General features: G+C 40.8%; 1 protein-coding gene across 1 annotated transcript; it reads right to left on the bottom strand.

Moving 5' to 3' along the window:
• Window positions 1-14,257: 14,257 nt before the first annotated feature.
• On the bottom strand, window positions 14,258-15,166 carry LOC135706386 (uncharacterized). Its single transcript, XM_065227994.1, has one exon. The coding sequence runs from the start codon at window positions 15,164-15,166 to the stop codon at window positions 14,258-14,260; it is 909 nt and encodes a 302-aa protein (XP_065084066.1).
• Window positions 15,167-17,973: the final 2,807 nt, after the last annotated feature.

Raw genomic sequence — 17,973 nt, 5'->3', positions numbered from 1 at the left:
GTAAAAAAAAACCGTGTAAAAAAAAACCGCGTAAAAAGCGACTCCAGTGTATATCGCTTTGTTCATACTGCAAGCCTTGTTATATGTCATTCCAAATATGACCATATCATATTACTACCCAGATCACATGTTTCCAAGTGATATTGAACAACATCGCAAGGCTTTTAGTATATGCAAGACGAGGCATTGAGCAATAAATTTGATAAGTTTGGCAATGTTTTGTAATCGAACTTTTCTGAATAATACACTATTATTGAAAACAGCAACAATTTCGTATTACTCACGCACTTAGAACTTAAATTATTTCGGGTGGAGATGGAGCATTATCGCTTCTCTCACTTGACTTCATTTGTTGTTGCCTTGCCATCTTCGCCAGTAATGTTTGTCATGCGTTTTTGACATTTGCTTCCAAAAGCAAAACTAATCAAATTCAATAGATGAAAACAGTGGTAAAGATTCAAATGATAATCATTTTGATTTAAAGGTGTTATACATTACATATTTTTCAACGACAAATCACTTTGTTTCAAAACGCAAATAACTTGAAAATCAATGATAAATCACCTCGATTCGTAGTGCCGAATGACAGACTGAGTCAAGTGCAAGAGCACAACGGCGCCGGTGGTGTAGTGGTAAGCTTGATTACCTCTCACCCCAGAAGGCCTGGGTTCAATCCCAGTCGGCGCCGCCGGGATGTTCTGAGGCATAACATCTCTGAGCACGCCTTCCTTCGGATGGGAAGTAAAGTCGTTGGTCCCCGGTTCATGAGTTGATGGGTCGATAGGTAGAGTCCAGGTGTGGGAGCTGCCTTCTTGGCACGTCGGTAGCATTGGTGCTCAGCACGGAAAACAAGATCGACGGAAAAAACAAACCATAGGAAAAAAAAAATGCAAGAGCATTTTGATTAGACGTGACAACTTTTTACCGTGTATGCATTGATCGGCAGGATAAGTTCATTTATTTACATCATGGCAAGCCTGGAGTGGGACGTGCTGTCAAATCAGCCTACTGATCATTCCTGTATGGTTCCAAACGTAAACAAACCCTGTAGGTTTCTTATGGCTTGTTTACGTTTGGAACCAGTTATGCGAGGTAGGCGACGATTGTTCGTATTTGCCAGCATCCTCCCCCCCCCCCCCCCCCTTGTGGCAAGCACGTCGTGATTCGATCCTGCACGCTCGAAACGAAAATCCCAGTCTGTCCGCTCCTGACAGTTTTTGATCAAATTCCTGCGCAAGAATTTTATACCACGGTTGACCGGAAGAGTGCCCCGGAAGCATTAAAAATCAAAAAGTAGTCAAAATTTCCCAAAAATTTCCTTACGTGGCAAGCAATCTGTACACACCAAATTTCGATTTTGAGTTTCAGCAAAAAAAATTGCTGAAATGTGTTCAGTAAAATAAGTTTTTGCTGGAATTCAGTATTAGTATTTTTAACATTGCCGAAATCCACTAAAACAGGCAAATTTCAGATTATTTGCTGATGATCAGTAAGCCAAGCACTTAAATGACAGATCACGCAAAACTTGTCTACGCTATCTGACAACAAGCTTCAACTTGGTCTTTGAAGTTTTTTGTTTAATTCCCGCGATCCCAGACACGATGTGTATTTTTTATAATTATAGATAGCTATGAAGTTTCGTGTAAAAATTGAACTGGAAATGTTAATTGTTGTCCATAAACTCACGGAAGAGGAATGGAATCATTTGGTTAAGCTATTTTATTAATTAAAAACGTTATGGTTTTACAGGTTTCCTTTGCGGCAAAACAAACATGCTCCAGTTATTTTTTTAAACCAATAAACCAATAAAATACGTATATGCTTTGTTATACCGTGTTTCAATAATATTATTGATAAAATGGAAAACAAAAATCATGCTGGGAGAGCAAAATAAAACCGAAGATTGCTGAAGAATCAGTAACAACGAAAATGAATAAATTTGCTGTTGATTCAGTAAAATTTTGCTGAAAATTACTGGAAAATCAGTTAAAAGCTGTCATCTATTCTTATGCTGCAACTTCAGCAAACAAAATACAAATTCACTGAAGATTCAGTAAAGTGTTGCAGTTTTGACAGAAGTTCAAATTTGCTGGAAGTATCAGCAGCATTATTTTGCTGGATAATTTGCTGATATATCATCAAGTCTAAAATCAGCAAAATTTTGCTGATTTACAGCGATTTAAATTTGGTGTGTACACACCAAATTTCGATTTTGAGTTTCAGCAAAAAAAATTGCTGAAATGTGTTCAGTAAAATAAGTTTTTGCTGGAATTCAGTATTAGTATTTTTAACATTGCCGAAATCCACTAAAACAGGCAAATTTCAGATTATTTGCTGATGATCAGTAAGCCAAGCACTTAAATGACAGATCACGCAAAACTTGTCTACGCTATCTGACAACAAGCTTCAACTTGGTCTTTGAAGTTTTTTGTTTAATTCCCGCGATCCCAGACACGATGTGTATTTTTTATAATTATAGATAGCTATGAAGTTTCGTGTAAAAATTGAACTGGAAATGTTAATTGTTGTCCATAAACTCACGGAAGAGGAATGGAATCATTTGGTTAAGCTATTTTATTAATTAAAAACGTTATGGTTTTACAGGTTTCCTTTGCGGCAAAACAAACATGCTCCAGTTATTTTTTTAAACCAATAAACCAATAAAATACGTATATGCTTTGTTATACCGTGTTTCAATAATATTATTGATAAAATGGAAAACAAAAATCATGCTGGGAGAGCAAAATAAAACCGAAGATTGCTGAAGAATCAGTAACAACGAAAATGAATAAATTTGCTGTTGATTCAGTAAAATTTTGCTGAAAATTACTGGAAAATCAGTTAAAAGCTGTCATCTATTCTTATGCTGCAACTTCAGCAAACAAAATACAAATTCACTGAAGATTCAGTAAAGTGTTGCAGTTTTGACAGAAGTTCAAATTTGCTGGAAGTATCAGCAGCATTATTTTGCTGGATAATTTGCTGATATATCATCAAGTCTAAAATCAGCAAAATTTTGCTGATTTACAGCGATTTAAATTTGGTGTGTAGTTGTGGGTTGAAAAGCCAAACTTTCGCTACTTCTGGGACCAAGTAAGTGCAAATTTACCAGGAGGAGTGCCTACGGAAGAGACTACAGCCTTTTTTTTTGGAGCACCATGAGGTGGATTGCCTATTTTGGCCGGATTTGGCAAGCTGCCACTACTCAAACTCCACCAAACAGTGGTACAGTGAAAATGGCGTCACAGCGGTTCCCAAGGAGATGAACCCGACCAATACTCCGGAACTAGGGCCAATTGAGGAATACTGTTCAATTGTGAAGCACATAGTGCAGAAAAATGGTGGAACTGCAATTGACCTGAAGGATTTCTAGCGGAAATGGAATATTTGGCAGCCAAACAAGTGGAAACAGGGATGAAAAGTTTAAGCAATGGCCTATGGTAAGAAGGAAGACTGAAACAATGGTCTTACAATAAGCATAATACCTATTAATGTATAGATGTTACATTGAACTATGAAACATAAAACGCATTTTTAGACACCAACAAGATTTTCGTGCACGGATTTTTTCGTGTTCAACCTTTAAATGCATTAATTTAGAAATAGAAGCATTTTAAAATTTCAATTCTGTACCACACCGTGACAAATTTTGAAATCAGGATCATCAAGCCTTTTTTCTAAGATGGTCATAAAAGGTTCAGCATTGATGTACTCTCCTCGTTATGAAGTTGTCTCGCCAGTAAAGTTTACCTATATGAATGAGAAGATATTCATTTCATGATAATATAATGATAAATATACTGAATTGATAGAATTTTTTTAATATTGGTAGTCAACCACGTGCCTTGCTTTCCAAAACCTCGTTAATTCCGTAGCCCAGGGAAACGGTAGCCCAAACAATTTGCTCTCGATTTGAAGCTTCCCCTCGTGCTCTAGCTTCTGATGTAGTGGCCCACGGAAACCGGCATAATTGATGTGAATCAGTCGAAACAGACAGAGCTATCAAAATATTATGATAATGCAACCCTCGTTATGGAACACTAGGCTGAATGATGCGATTCTTCACCCTAACAATGACAGGTGAGAAATGCATTTGATAAAATAGTGATTCTCATTTCTGTTCATTCACAACTATTATCGATTGTGTCTCGATAAAACCTGCATAACACGTACAGCATGAAAGCAACCGACAATGCATGCATTCATGGGAACGACCTTTTTTTCGGGACTCTGTTCTGTTTATCTTTCTCCGAATAACATCTAGACTGCGAGCTGTAAATGGATCACATCGTCTCACCGCTCTGCTTCTTTCCGCTTTGAATGCCTTTTCCGGGTAAGCCGCAATGTTAGAACTGTTTACCATCGCAAATATTTGCTCTATATTTTGGGGTTCTTTTTCGTTTGGCTCATATCGAACGAGAGCGTGGAAGTTCAGGTCTCTCACCTTACGACGATTGTGGTGATGCAGCAAGTCATATTACAAACGACATCGTAAAGAATAAAGTTATTATCTTGTCCGGCTGATGCCTTACTGGTAAGGGCCTTGAATCTTAATTTGCCTCAATTATTTAAGAGACACGAGACACTTTAACCCGGGGCAGGCTTCCTATCGTATTGCGTTACTTCAAGCGTAGCCATTACAATCAATAATCAATTACCACAGTTTATCAGATTGTTACTCTATCGCCTCGACTCCCCTTCCATTTGCCGGTGCCTCGGGATATGATCGAATGACACCACCATAACTCAGCTGACCGACCGCCTCTCTGCACGCCGCACCGGGGATGGAGTTCCTTACACCTTCACGGTCAATTATTTATGCAAATTAATGAGCATAATTAAGATACAAGTACAAACCTGGCACTCACCGCTCACACCGAGTCTTCAGCGGTATTCAATTGGTTGCAGTTACTTTTACACGTTAGAAAACATCTATCGCTGCAGCAGGGGAGAATGTTTTGCGATCGCAGATTGTGACAGGAGATTTTCTGATAAGACATGCTTGAAAACACGACGAATAAAGGCGCGACGCAACAGGAGGGGATGGAATACAGACGCCGACTGAATGTGCTAGGATAAAATAGCAATAGAAGGGATGAATCGGGATCAGAATGGTTTGTGTGTTTTATCGATCCAATGCGTCTTGCGGGTACTATGGAACTAACTCGATGCTACACAACAATTATCTGTGAGGGCATCATAACAAATCTTTTTCGTCGGAAAAGTATGTAAGTTCACGGAAGACATGAAACTTCTGTCTTGTTTGAATATTTACAAATTAACGACAGATGCACTGTCCTCTTGTTCATAGAAAGCTACGCGTATCCTTTGAGTCCTAGTGCATTCCCATCAGCACTAGAGCAACTCACTCGTTTCAATCTTCCAACTGACTAGCTTCAAGCTGCCAGTCCAAGGTTCACCTTGCAAAAGTACAAAATTGCGTACCGTATCGAAAAAGCAGCCGCATGGTAACAGCTGGGGGTCAACCTGCTGAATGTGCGACAAAAATTTCCGATAGTTTTTGTTCCCACAAAAATCGAAATGGTCAAATCACCGTTGCGGGTAATGTTCAAAATATACTTCTACCAACGGGCAGTTATGCAATTTTTCGGCCCGGTTCAATGAAATAAACCGCCGCTCAAATTGTGCTACGTCGCTGGTCCTAACGACCGGGTTCGATTTTCACTCAATGGAGCGCTTTTTTGCTTGATTCAATTTTCACCGATTTCGACCACGTTGGACCTTCAACCTTGCTGCTGCTGCTGCCATCGTATCGGGAGTTGCGCCAGGAAGGAAACTCGATCCTCCCCAACTGACGACGGCGGTGGCGGCGGCGGCAGTGGTGCGATGATGATGGACTCGCCTCATTTGGCCACGTTGGCGAAAAATTAATAGCACCAATTTTGCACCGAGAAGGTCTTAATTAATTTCATGCGCCACCCGTCGGCAGTCTGGTGTGGTTGGCTGCCGCTTTGCTATCACACTAGGTTCAATATTATGCGCTATGCATCAATGGATGGAGACATCTCCATTTTTGTTTGATTGTTGCAAAACAATGTATGCAGCTGCGAGTTTCCTGCTTTTTGGGGACACGACGTGTACAATTGCATCCCATTAGTCATGTTGACGCTTTGGGTGCTCTCCTGCTGGGTTTCCCATGCTTTGGACAGTCTGAAGGCTGAAGAAATTAATTTGAAGCTCCGGTGAGCTCCTCGAACTATGCGCAGACAGAGAAGGTGGAAGCCATGGAAGCAGATCCTATCTGATCTTACAGGCCACGGGCAAACATACGCAGATCTACAATTATTCTATCGACACCTATTAGACGTTAATTTATTGCGTTTCCTCGGTTGGAGCATGATTAGCATAACAAGTTGCTTGACTCATTTTTTTTCGCCTATCCCGCAGCAGTGCAAGTCTTTTATTAGTTGGTACCTGAGAATGGAAATCGAACGGCCGGTACGTCGCCGCGTCGCAGTCTATCATAGAGCCATTTAATCATTTCTGCCGATATTGACACTGCATTATTGGCCGACGACGACGTGGTGTCAAATGGTTAATAGTCATTATTTCAAGTGGCATTTTATTAAATTCAAATCGAAAACGGGTGCTTGATGCAGTAGTAGTGAGTCGAGAAAGGTTGCACGACGATGATGGATGTGCACAGGGGATTATGGGATTTGGAGGATTTATGGAGGTGTTGCTACTGCTTTCAAGGCGAAAGTAATCTGTTTGGCGTAAGACGACTATTCATCTGAGAGCGATTGACTTGCTTTCATTGAGAAGTTTGGTTTAATTTTACAGTGAAATGAAAGATTTTTGAAGATCAATTTCATTTGCTCATGTACCTCTTTTTAGCTCAGCTAGTCGGCAGCTTTGTCAATGTTTGTATTACAATCCTGTTGACGGCATTCCACGTGTCTTCTACTCTACAAATATCTTGAGTTTACTCTGCATTTCCACCCCGGGCCGGACCTTGCATGTCCAAAACGATGTAGGTATTTCCTGAAGCAATCTATAGACTATATGCAATCATATTGCAAAATACCAACGAAGAAAGTTTCGTTCAATATTTTGTTACCAGTTGGTTACAATCCGTAGATTTTCGTCTGTATGAATTGTTGTTGTTTGGAAAATTCACATATTTTAAGAACAAACCCAGAAGGCACACACAGTAGCGAGAGGGATAGTACCGCTGCAAAAACACTCGAACGTTACTAAAAGCACAGAGAACAGACGTTCAAGTTCGGTCAAAAACTTGTGTAAAATAAGTGGGAACGTCGCCGTTACGTGGTGTTAGCATCTCCTGATTTTCTCTATAAATTTTCCACTTTCGACCAATTTGGCGCTAGTATCGATAAATTATCTGTTGAAAATTGCCACTTGGCGCTACTAGCACTTAGTGTCTAGTGTAATTTGTGCAACGCCAGCGCCATCATGTTGTCAAAGAGGGTTTTTAAGTGGGGAAGTCGCCGTTAGTGGCGCTTAAGTCGAATAGGAATCTTTACACAAGTTTTTAGAGAAATTTTGTTCGAGCCTCCATGTCTGTTCTCTGTGCTAAAAGGAGGAAAATCGTACACGGTAAGAAAAAAGTACCCAACGGCCAGTTCACTTTTACCTACTTTTGACTAGTTTGTCTCCTTTTCTCCTACTAATGTTGTCAAAAACGGAGGAGCAAAACCACCCAACAGGGGTAGTAAAGTGTGGGAACCCAACGTTGAGTATAATCATATTTACCTACTGTTGGGTACAACTAACTTACTTTTGGTTAAAAAGCCAGTGGAAAATTCCATACGAACTGCACACAAGTAAATGAAAATTACTTTGACCCACTTTACCTAATTTTGGGTTCCTGCACTATAGTGCCGAGATGAGTGAAAAGAACTTAATTTTGGGTATTTTTTTCTAACCGTGTAGCCTTAAGCTACTGGAAGATTGCCGCAAAAGCTCAACGCAGATGTCGCCACTGCATGATGATGATAATGTTGACAGACTGCATATAAAATTCGTGAAAATTAACATTAAATCATAATTTTCATCAAGCCTGCGTGAAATCCTTCCAATATAACATTCGAACAGCCGGCGCCGGGGGTGTAGTGGTAAGCGTGACTGCTTTCTAACACCCCGATGGATTTGGGTTCAATCCCAGCCGAGGTCGGTGGGATTTTTCTGAGGCATAAAATCTCTGGTCACGTCTTCCTTCGGAAGGGAAGTAAAGCCGTTGGTCCCGGCCCATATGTGTTAAATGGGTGCGATATCCTACGCAGGTGTGGAAGCTGCCTTCCTGCACATTCGATTGCCGTCAATGGATGGCAATCGATGTCCGTCGGTGATTAGCACTAGATTGCGGAACAGAGACCGACGTTAAATAAAGGAAAAAAAAATAAACATTCGAATTGAAGAAGAAAACGTTTTTACGATCAGACTGATGTGCATCTTTGACTTTTCCAGGTGAACTTTCATAAGATATATTCATTTCATTTCACGGCTCCATCAATGCTGCATCGTAAATATGATGGTAAACAGAAGTAAATTGCTCAATTACTCAAAGTAAAGATGATTTACCATCTTGTTATCACTTTGAAGACCATCTAGCACCATTTTATAGTATTTAGAGTGTTGAGTAAATCAAGTTCCGGTGCGTTTTCCGTCGAAAATTGTGAGTATCAATATGTTTGCTTAAAAAAGACCAAAATGAACATTTATTGAATATTGGCGTCCTATACAACCAATCTGTATTGCCACCAGCATGATACAACCTTTCCTAAGTAAATTCACTTAATTTTCACTTTCATCTTAGTGAAAATCGAACAGAATTACCATTTTCTGAAAAATGCAGCTGCGCAGGAGGTAGCCTCTCCCTGTGGGTGCATACTTGTTATGCATAATTTGCCATGAAAACATCTCCAATCCATACCGAAATAATAATAAATAGTTTTCAAACACGTTTTCTTACACGATTCAAGCAAAATTTTCCACGGGTAATTATTAGTTTTTCTTTATGGACCGATTTGCCCCAAAAATCGTCTGTTTTACTTGGAAAATTTGGAAACTTGGCCTTCTAGTAGTTCTCACTTCGAAATGTAGGTGGCGAAAGCTTGTTCACTGCAAGACGCCAATAAATGGAGAATGATCGGCAAAAGACAAGTGCACAGCCCTATGGGGTTGTACGCAATGTTGACGTAGGAATACGTGGTCTTAGTCGACTTAGTTAGCTCGTATTCGTGGAACGCTCTTAATTTCTCCGTCGAAATCTAACAAAACTGGCCCTTTTCAGAGCCATTAAAAGATTCCACGAGAGAGTTGGGAAGGAAATTTCTGCTGCTTTCACTGATCGCATCACAGTGAATTATTGAAATTTTAGAGAACTGGTTCGAGACATTTTTAGATTCTAGTAAATTAAATATACTTGCGGGTGATTTTAACATTAATTGGCATGATACTAGCAATTCGAACCATCTGAAGCAATTAGCTGATTTCTTTAATTTAAAACAATTAGTAAGTGAATGTACGCGTATTTCCCGGCACAGTAGAACTTTGATTGACCATGTTTATTCTAATTTTGATTCTGTCAGTTCAGTTACTCAAGCTGATTTGAAAATAACCGATCATGAAACTTTAGTAATTAATGTTTTAGACAGTGTTAACGATAACGATAATTTTGTAAAATTGAAGTGCTGGAGGAAATATTCGAAGCAAGCTGTTTCGAATCTTGTTGAGAGAAGCGTGGATTTTCAATTAGTTACCGGAACTTTAGATGAAGATGCAGCTGTTCTTACTAACGTTTTGAAAACTTGTACCAATAAATTAGTTGAACAAAAGTTTGTTTCTTTGAAAAACTCGAACAGCTGGTACAATTTGGATCTTTTGCGTCTTAAACGTAAGAGGGACAAATGGTACAAAAAGTTTTGTAGATCTAATAGTGATAATCATTGGAATAGGTACACGGTCGCGCGTAATAAATATTCACAATCAATCAAGAAAACTCGATGTGGATATATTCAGAGGAAAATTGATCAGCATCAAAACAACAGCAAAGAGTTATGGAAAATTTTGAAATCTTTGATGAAGCCTAGTAATTGTAAATCGCGGACCATAACTTTTGATGGCATATTAGAACAGTCAGAACCAGTAATTGCTTCTAAGTTTAATAACTATTTCGTCGAGAGCGTTTCACTGATCAATCAATCTATTGAACTGATCAATGAACCGGACGAAATAAAACAGCCGATTAATAGTAATTGTAGATTTAATGGTTTTCACCCAATTACATTAGATGAACTTAAAAATATTTGCTTTTCATTAGGAAAAACGGCTGGAGTAGATAATGTTAATGCTAGAGTTATTCAAGATTGCTTTCATGTCATTCGACACACTCTGCGGGACCTTATTAATCAATCATTGCAATCTGGGCACGTGCCGCATATTTGGAAAGAATCTTTAGTTGTTCCTATACAAAAAGTTGCTGGGACGATTAAAGCCGAAGAGTTTCGTCCCATCAACATGTTGCACACATTAGAGAAAATTTTAGAACTTGTTGTAAAAGGCCAGCTGTTAGAATATTTAAATAGTAACTGTTTGTTGATACCGGAACAATCGGGATACCGGGAAGGCCATTCTTGTGAAACCGCGTTAAACTTAGTGTTAGCTAAATGGAAAGAAAATTTGGAGCATAAAGATACGATTGTTGCTGTGTTTTTGGATCTAAAACGCGCATTTGAGACAATTTCTAGGCCCTTATTGTTGAGAACAATCAAGCGCTTTGGAATTTCGGGTTCTGCATACAAATGGTTTGAAAGCTATTTATCTGACAGAACACAAAGGACTGTTTTTAATGATTTTGTATCTTGTCCCGTTAACAATGACCTTGGAGTGCCTCAGGGAAGTGTATTAGGGCCCCTTTTATTTATTATGTATATTAATGACATGCGACGAGTTTTACGGTTTTGTGATATTAATCTTTTTGCTGACGATACTGTGTTATTCATTGCAGCTAAAGATTTAGAAGAAGCCGTTTCACGCTTGAATGAAGATTTGCGTTCTCTAAGTAGATGGTTGAAGTATAAACAATTGAAATTGAATATAAGTAAAACTAAATTCATGGTAATTTCGCGGAATCGTGTAGATGATGATGTCTCTGTCGTTATTGATGATGAGACACTTGATCGCGTTCAGGAAATTAAATATCTTGGCGTGATTATTGATGACAAACTCAAGTTCAATTCTCATATTGACAATGTCATCAAGAAAATTGCCAAGAAGTATGGAATCCTATGTCGCTTGAAAAACGATTTAACTATTGGTAGTAAAATACAGTTATACAAATCAATCATCTCCCCTCATCTAGACTTTTGCCCTTCCATTTTATTTTTGGCCAATGAAACACAAATATCGAGATTACAGCGTTTGCAGAATAAAGTAATGCGTTTGATTTTAAGATGTAATAGATTCACTTCCTCAACTTTTATGCTGGACGCTTTGCAATGGCTGTCAGTGAAGCAAAGAATTGTGTTTTTGACTATGGTGTTCATTTTTAAAGTAGTTAACGGTTTGCTGCCTCGATATTTGTGTGATCGGATTGAAAGAGGAAGTGATTTTCATAGATATAACACTAGAAACGCGGATGAAGTAAGAACACCACATCTTTTGAATAATGCTTCACAAAATTCATTATTTTTCAAAGGTATAAATGTTTTCAATTCGATGCCTAGACACATCAAGCGTGCAACTACACTTACAGAATTCAAGAGACGCTGCATTTCACATGTAAAAGCTGTTTATTGAGCAGTTAAATTTTTATGAATGGATAAATCATGTATCTTGACAAAGTTATCACTAACGGATTATTTTGTATGGAGACTGTCATCAAGACATTTTAGTAATTTGTGTAGCATATACAAAAAACTACATTGTTTGCCTCGATGGTGATGATGGATTTTTAGTTTTTTGATTTTGTTTTAGTAATAGTAAAAATAGCTTTGAGTAGTCTACAATGGTTTGAGCCTCGCGCGCGGAATACAGGTATAAATGACTAATACGTGGAAATTGTGGCAAAAGCCTTGAATTAGTAGAGGATTGGCTGGAAGTCATTTCCTTGGATATAGTCCTGGCACTGCGGAAGCTTAAACGTGTAAATCCCAGGTCACGTGTAAATGGAAGTATTGTCGAGGACTATACTTGGACTTTTGATAACTAGTTACACCTTTGAATGTTTTTGGTTGATGCCTTTAACATATTTAACAGGACATTTATATCTGTAATTGTAACCAGCTCGATTTTGTTTGCAAACCTGGTTAAAATGTTTATATTTAATTATCTTAAAGATAACTCGTCCAGCTCAAACCTTTGTAGGGGTAAGAGGTGGGACCATCATCATCATCATTCATCATCATTCATCATCATTCATTCATTCAATCCTGATCTTAAAATTGCAACCAGCAAGTGCCCTAGAACCAAAAGTGGTGCGATGCTAGTTTTCATTGCTGTGACGACGACTGCAAGGGGCATAGAAGCAGAAGGGTGAAAGCCGATTCTCTATCGATTTCCTCTATTGTGATCACTGATAAGTATACGGTCACATGTAAATATCTGTAAATATCACCCAACATTTGTAAATATTTAGCATTAAGTCACAATGAATTCAAACCTGGTTACTACTAAAGTAGTTAAGCTAACACAAATTTAAATAACAGAAAACATACTTAAATCACCAACCATCACCACAATAATACACTACACTGTACGATCGACCCACAAGCTATTGTACACGCAAAACCCATTCAATGAAAACAAAGTTACACAATCCCATCAGTACAAAATATAAAGCCAAAGCAACCGGTAGCAAACTCAAGTCGTTCCCTTTATTCCGAGCAAGTAAGGCAAACCCCCTCAGTGCAGTAAATTCGAGTGATCTTTCGAAGTCCGAACCTTATCTCGGTGTTATCCAAAGGTGACAATAAATCGATCACGGGATCGATTGAAATCGTGAATTTCGAACGTGATATTCACAGTGGGTGACTCGTGGTGAAGAAAACCCACCACGGTTATACAAGAAAGAGCATTGTGATACCAGTAAAGTGTGCTACAGTGGTGAATTAAAAAAAAAAAAATTGGTGTGTCGCTATCAGATATAGCGGGTAGTAATACCTCCGGTATCCGAATTTGATCTCCACGATCGAACATTGTGGTCCTTCGCGCGTATGGTAGATATCATCAACTGGGGACCAGCGTGGAGGAGAATCTTGTGGTAATGTTCGCAGAGTAAACGAGACAACGGATGTTTAGCTGACAAGATGATAGGATGTTTGCTTGCTTCTGATACACAAGCATGCTCAAGCCTGCCTCCAACACGGAGGAGTCCATCGTCACTCTAGTGAGGATTCAACCATTTTAACGGAGCACCTTTCACAACGGAGGAGGTTTGAAGTTCAGCTAACTCATCACAGAACGTTTGTTGTTGTGCTAGACGGGCTAATGCATGATCAGCATCTACGAGATTGGTTGTTGAGAGAAGTAGTGTTTGGTTTTCGGTGGACTTATGCACTGCAGCCTTGAGTGATTGGATGTATTTGATACAGTACGCTACAATACGACGGAGTTTGCTGTACGTAGAATAGCGGGAACATAGTTGTAACACTAATGTAACCTTGCGTGCTTCTTCGGCGACCGATGGGTATTCTTCATCTGGTAGGCTTGCGTGTGGCCAATGACTTGGAGGTTGTGAGAGCCACGATGGTCCGTTCCACCATCGAGATTGGTTACGGAGATCAATAGGCGTCAAGCCTCGCGATAATTCATCAGCGGGATTGTCACTTCCGGGAACGTGCTTTCAGGAATATCCTTCTGTGTTTGACTGGATTGTTGACACTCGATTAGCCACGAATGTTTTCCAGCGATTCGGTGTAGAATTGAGCCATTGGAGAACTATGGTAGAATCTGTCCAGAAGAAAACATCAAACGTGGCTCGTATCGATTGTTCTACCTTCTGGAAGAGTCTGGTGGATAGCACAGCAGCGCTGAGCTCAAGTCGAGCGATGGAATGTTTAGTGGCGAGTGGAGCAACCTTTGACTTGGATGTCAGGAGTTGCACGTGGATACGATCATCATTCTCAGAACGAACGTAACAACAGGCGCCGTATGCCAACTCTGACGCATCGGAGAACAAATGAAGCTGAATTCTGGGTGCATCGGCGAAAGAAACGAAACGAGGAAATCGTAGTTCCGAGAGGATGTCCAGCGTGGCCTGATATCTTTTCCATTATTCTTGCAGTTTCGATGGAAGAGGTCTGTCCCACTCGTAGGGTTGATTATCCTCGCCTTTTAGCTTCCAGAGCCGTTGCATAAACATCTTAGCAGTAGCAATAACCGGGCCGACGAGGCCTAGTGGATCGAAGATTCTAGCGATGCATGATATTACCTTACGCTTTGTAAGCACCGCTGCAGGAAGTAGCATTTCGACGTTGAATCTCAACATGTCCGTTCTTGTATCCCAAACAAGTCCAAGCGTGGACACTGATTGGTCACCTTGCAAATCGAAGAGGGGTTTGATTGCCAAGTCTTCGAGTGGTATTCCAGTCAAAGCTTCCGGAACGTTGGACGCCCACTTTCTCAATGGGAATCCAGCTGATGCAAGCATATCCGTAATTTGGTGACGTTTTTCGATAGCAGCATCCAGGTCGTCTGCACCGGAGAGAAGGTCATCACCATAAAAATCTTCGATGACAGGTTGAACGGCTTCCGGATACTTGTCTCCTTCGTCTTTGGCCAACTGTAGCAGGGTTCGAGTTGCCAAGTATGGAGCTGATGCGGTACCGTACGTGACCGTGAGGAGTTCATATGTGTCGAGTGGATCCGACGGATTACGACGAAACAGGATGCGCAACAACTGCTGATCAATGGGATAATGAAGAACTTGTCGATACATCTTTTCCACGCCGGCAACGAAGGCGATAGCATGGAAGCGGAAGCGAATGGTAATGTTGACGAGATGCTGTTGTACAACTGGATCGACGAGAAGCGTGTCGTTCAGTGATACTGCGGAAGAGGTCTTGCAGGAGGCGTCGAACACCACACGGACCTTGGTGGTGGTACTACTCTGCTTGAACACCGGGTGGTGTGGTAGGTAACAGTGTGGCAAATCGTCGTCAACAATAGTGAGTTTCCGCATATGGCCAAGGCGTAGATATTCGTCGATAAACTCGTGGTAGGTTTGCTTTAAGGCGGAATCTTTCTCTAGGCGTCGCTCGAGACTGTGGAAACGACGGGTGGAAATTGCTCGAGATTCGCCGAGGGTGACTTGCGGATCTTCGGACCGAGGAAGGCGTACGACGTACCTTCCGGAGTGAGTTCGGGTGGTAGTGTTGGCATAGATTTCTTCACATTGCTTTTCTTCGGTGGAATACGCCAGGCCATGATCGACAGCTTCGAGTTCCCAGAATCTCTGAAGCGTTGTTTCGAGCGATCGATCGACAGTCGATAAGTAGCAGGCGGGTGGGGAAACAGCGGAATTGATGGCAGTTTTTCCAAATACTGTGTCCATCCAAAAAGGGTGTCGATTAGGAAAGGTAAACCGTCACCGAGTGACAGGCGGTTACCAGTGTGCATCTCATGATAACACTCTCCACCGATGATAATGTCGATCATGCCTGGAACGTTGAAGGTTGGATCGGCCAGTGGAACCTTTGGTATGTTCCACGATGCGGAATTGATGGCAATCGTTGGTAGATTGGCCGTGGGCTTTTTCATGATCAAGAGTTCGAGTGTGGTGGAATAGGACGTGGTTCGTGATTTAATCGTTGCTGCGATTTGCCGCTTGATTTGCTTCACAGATTCTCCTATTCCGGCTACTGCGACATCGACCGGGGCTTGACGGGTGGCAAGTGCATTTGCCAGCTTCTTGGTATTGAAGTTTGACATCGCAGCAGAATCGAGAAGAGCTCGAATAGATATTTATTTACCGTGCTTGTCGACGATGTTGAGCACAACCGTTTCCAAGAGGACCGTGCTTCTGCTTGACTGGACAGAGAGGTTCGTTTTGGGTGGACTCGATGATCCAACGGTCCCCACGTTCGCTGACGTGGTTAGAATTGGTTGCTGCGTAGGTGTATTCGACGAGCCGGCGGTAGCAACCTTGGGTGCAGGATTCGGTAACACCTTTGGAGGTGCAGCTTGGTCGTGCAACAACGTGTGGTGTTTAGCGTGACACGATCTGCATGAGAACTTTGATTTGCACACCTTCGCTTGGTGGTTCGGGCGGAAACAGTTCCAACATAGACTTCGCTGCGATATCAACTCACGACGCTGCATGACAGGTAGGTTAGCAAACGTCTGACATTGAAACAGCTGGTGCTTCTCCGAGCACGCATGACGTGAACAACACAAGAAATCGAACGATATATCCTTCCCGTCACGTTGTGCTGCTCAACCGCGAATTACGACGGAAACACCACGGATATTCGTACGTATAGCTCCTTCCCGTCGCGACAGGTGGTGCTTCTACACGGACACCGAACGAACGACCGAAAGAGATCACGTAAATTAGTAATGAATAATCGAATAATCCTTCCCGACGCGATTACGAGTCTCCTTTAATACGTTTCGTGGATCCGCTAGAACGCCACCGCACAATCGTAGGAAGCTTGAAATCAATTTAGGTCTATCAATTTTGTAGGTTTTCCACCGTGCCAAAAAGTGTGTGCGACACTGTAAAGCACACCTAAAGCTATTTATCAATTTAACAAATTGGCTAATTGAACGAGCCTATGTACCACTACAGCTGATAAATACACAACTTCTACGTTGCGCCTATCCTACAGATAGAAACGATTCGATCGTTCTTCGCCTTTGAACTTCTTGCAAACCTTTGTTCCTCACACAGTACGTACTATCACATTCCGTACTGGGGTCAACATTTGGCGCCGTTATCAAATGCAGCACACTTCACTGGTATCACAATGCTCTTTCTTGTATAACCGTGGTGGGTTTTCTTCACCACGAGTCACCCACTGTGAATATCACGTTCGAAATTCACGATTTCAATCGATCCCGTGATCGATTTATTGTCACCTTTGGATAACACCGAGATAAGGTTCGGACTTCGAAAGATCACTCGAATTTACTGCACTGAGGGGGTTTGCCTTATTTGCTCGGAATAAAGGGAACGACTTGAGTTTGCTACCGGTTGCTTTGGCTTTATATTTTGTACTGATGGGATTGCAGTGTTGGAAAAGTTCGCGATATTTCACGAAGTTCTCCAAGGGAAAAGTTCGCGAGTCATAGTGATTTTTTGCGAACTTTTCCATCACTGTGGGATTGTGTAGCTTTGTTTTCATTGAATGGGTTTTGCGTGTACACAGCGTTGCCAGGTTGCCAGATTTATCTGGCACAGCCAGAGAAAGTTAAGCTCTGACAGACAGATTTTTTTTTTAAATCTGGCAGCTTCCTATGTTAATTTGCTGTGCCAGATTTTAGCCAGACATTTTTTTCGGATTGTACCAGTTTTTTTCAAAATAAGCCTGGTATCTCTGCGTGTACAATAGCTTGTGGGTCGATCGTACAGTGTAGTGTATTATTGTGGTGACGGTTGGTGTTTTCTGTTATTTAAATTTGTGTTAGACTTAACTACTTAAGTTTGTTTTGGTTTGATTTCAATGTGACTTAATGCTAAATAATTACAAACGTTGGTAAATCGTAAAAAAACATAATCACCATGGCGTCACTTTCCTATTTCTGCTATTCTCTTCTATCATCCACAACAACAATGGTATTAATGAAAGTTTGCCGTCGAGTTAACGTTATCCGACCATCTTAGTTGCTCCTCCGTGAATGATCAGAACTAAGCAACTTGCACGGTTGTTACTACCGAGAATTCCTCAACATCTTCACGGCTGTGTGGTAAGTGATGCGATCGGGTAAAACAGAATTTGTTTTTATTTAAATCTTGTTGGGGATTGGATAAGAAAAGTGAAAAATTGC

The sequence above is a fragment of the Ochlerotatus camptorhynchus genome, unplaced genomic scaffold, assembly GCF_037179485.1.
Source record: "Ochlerotatus camptorhynchus isolate MF236.1 unplaced genomic scaffold, CSIRO-AGI_Acam_v1.1 ptg000277l, whole genome shotgun sequence".
Lineage (NCBI taxonomy): Eukaryota > Metazoa > Arthropoda > Insecta > Diptera > Culicidae > Ochlerotatus > Ochlerotatus camptorhynchus.
The sequence above is the reverse complement of the archived record's forward strand: the minus strand, read 5'-3'. Positions and strand labels throughout refer to the sequence as shown.

What these genes read in the sequence shown, in the direction of transcription:
- LOC135706386 (XM_065227994.1), bottom strand. Translation starts at nt 15,166, where the DNA reads ATGCGGAAACTCACTATTGTTGACGACGATTTGCCACACTGTTACCTA.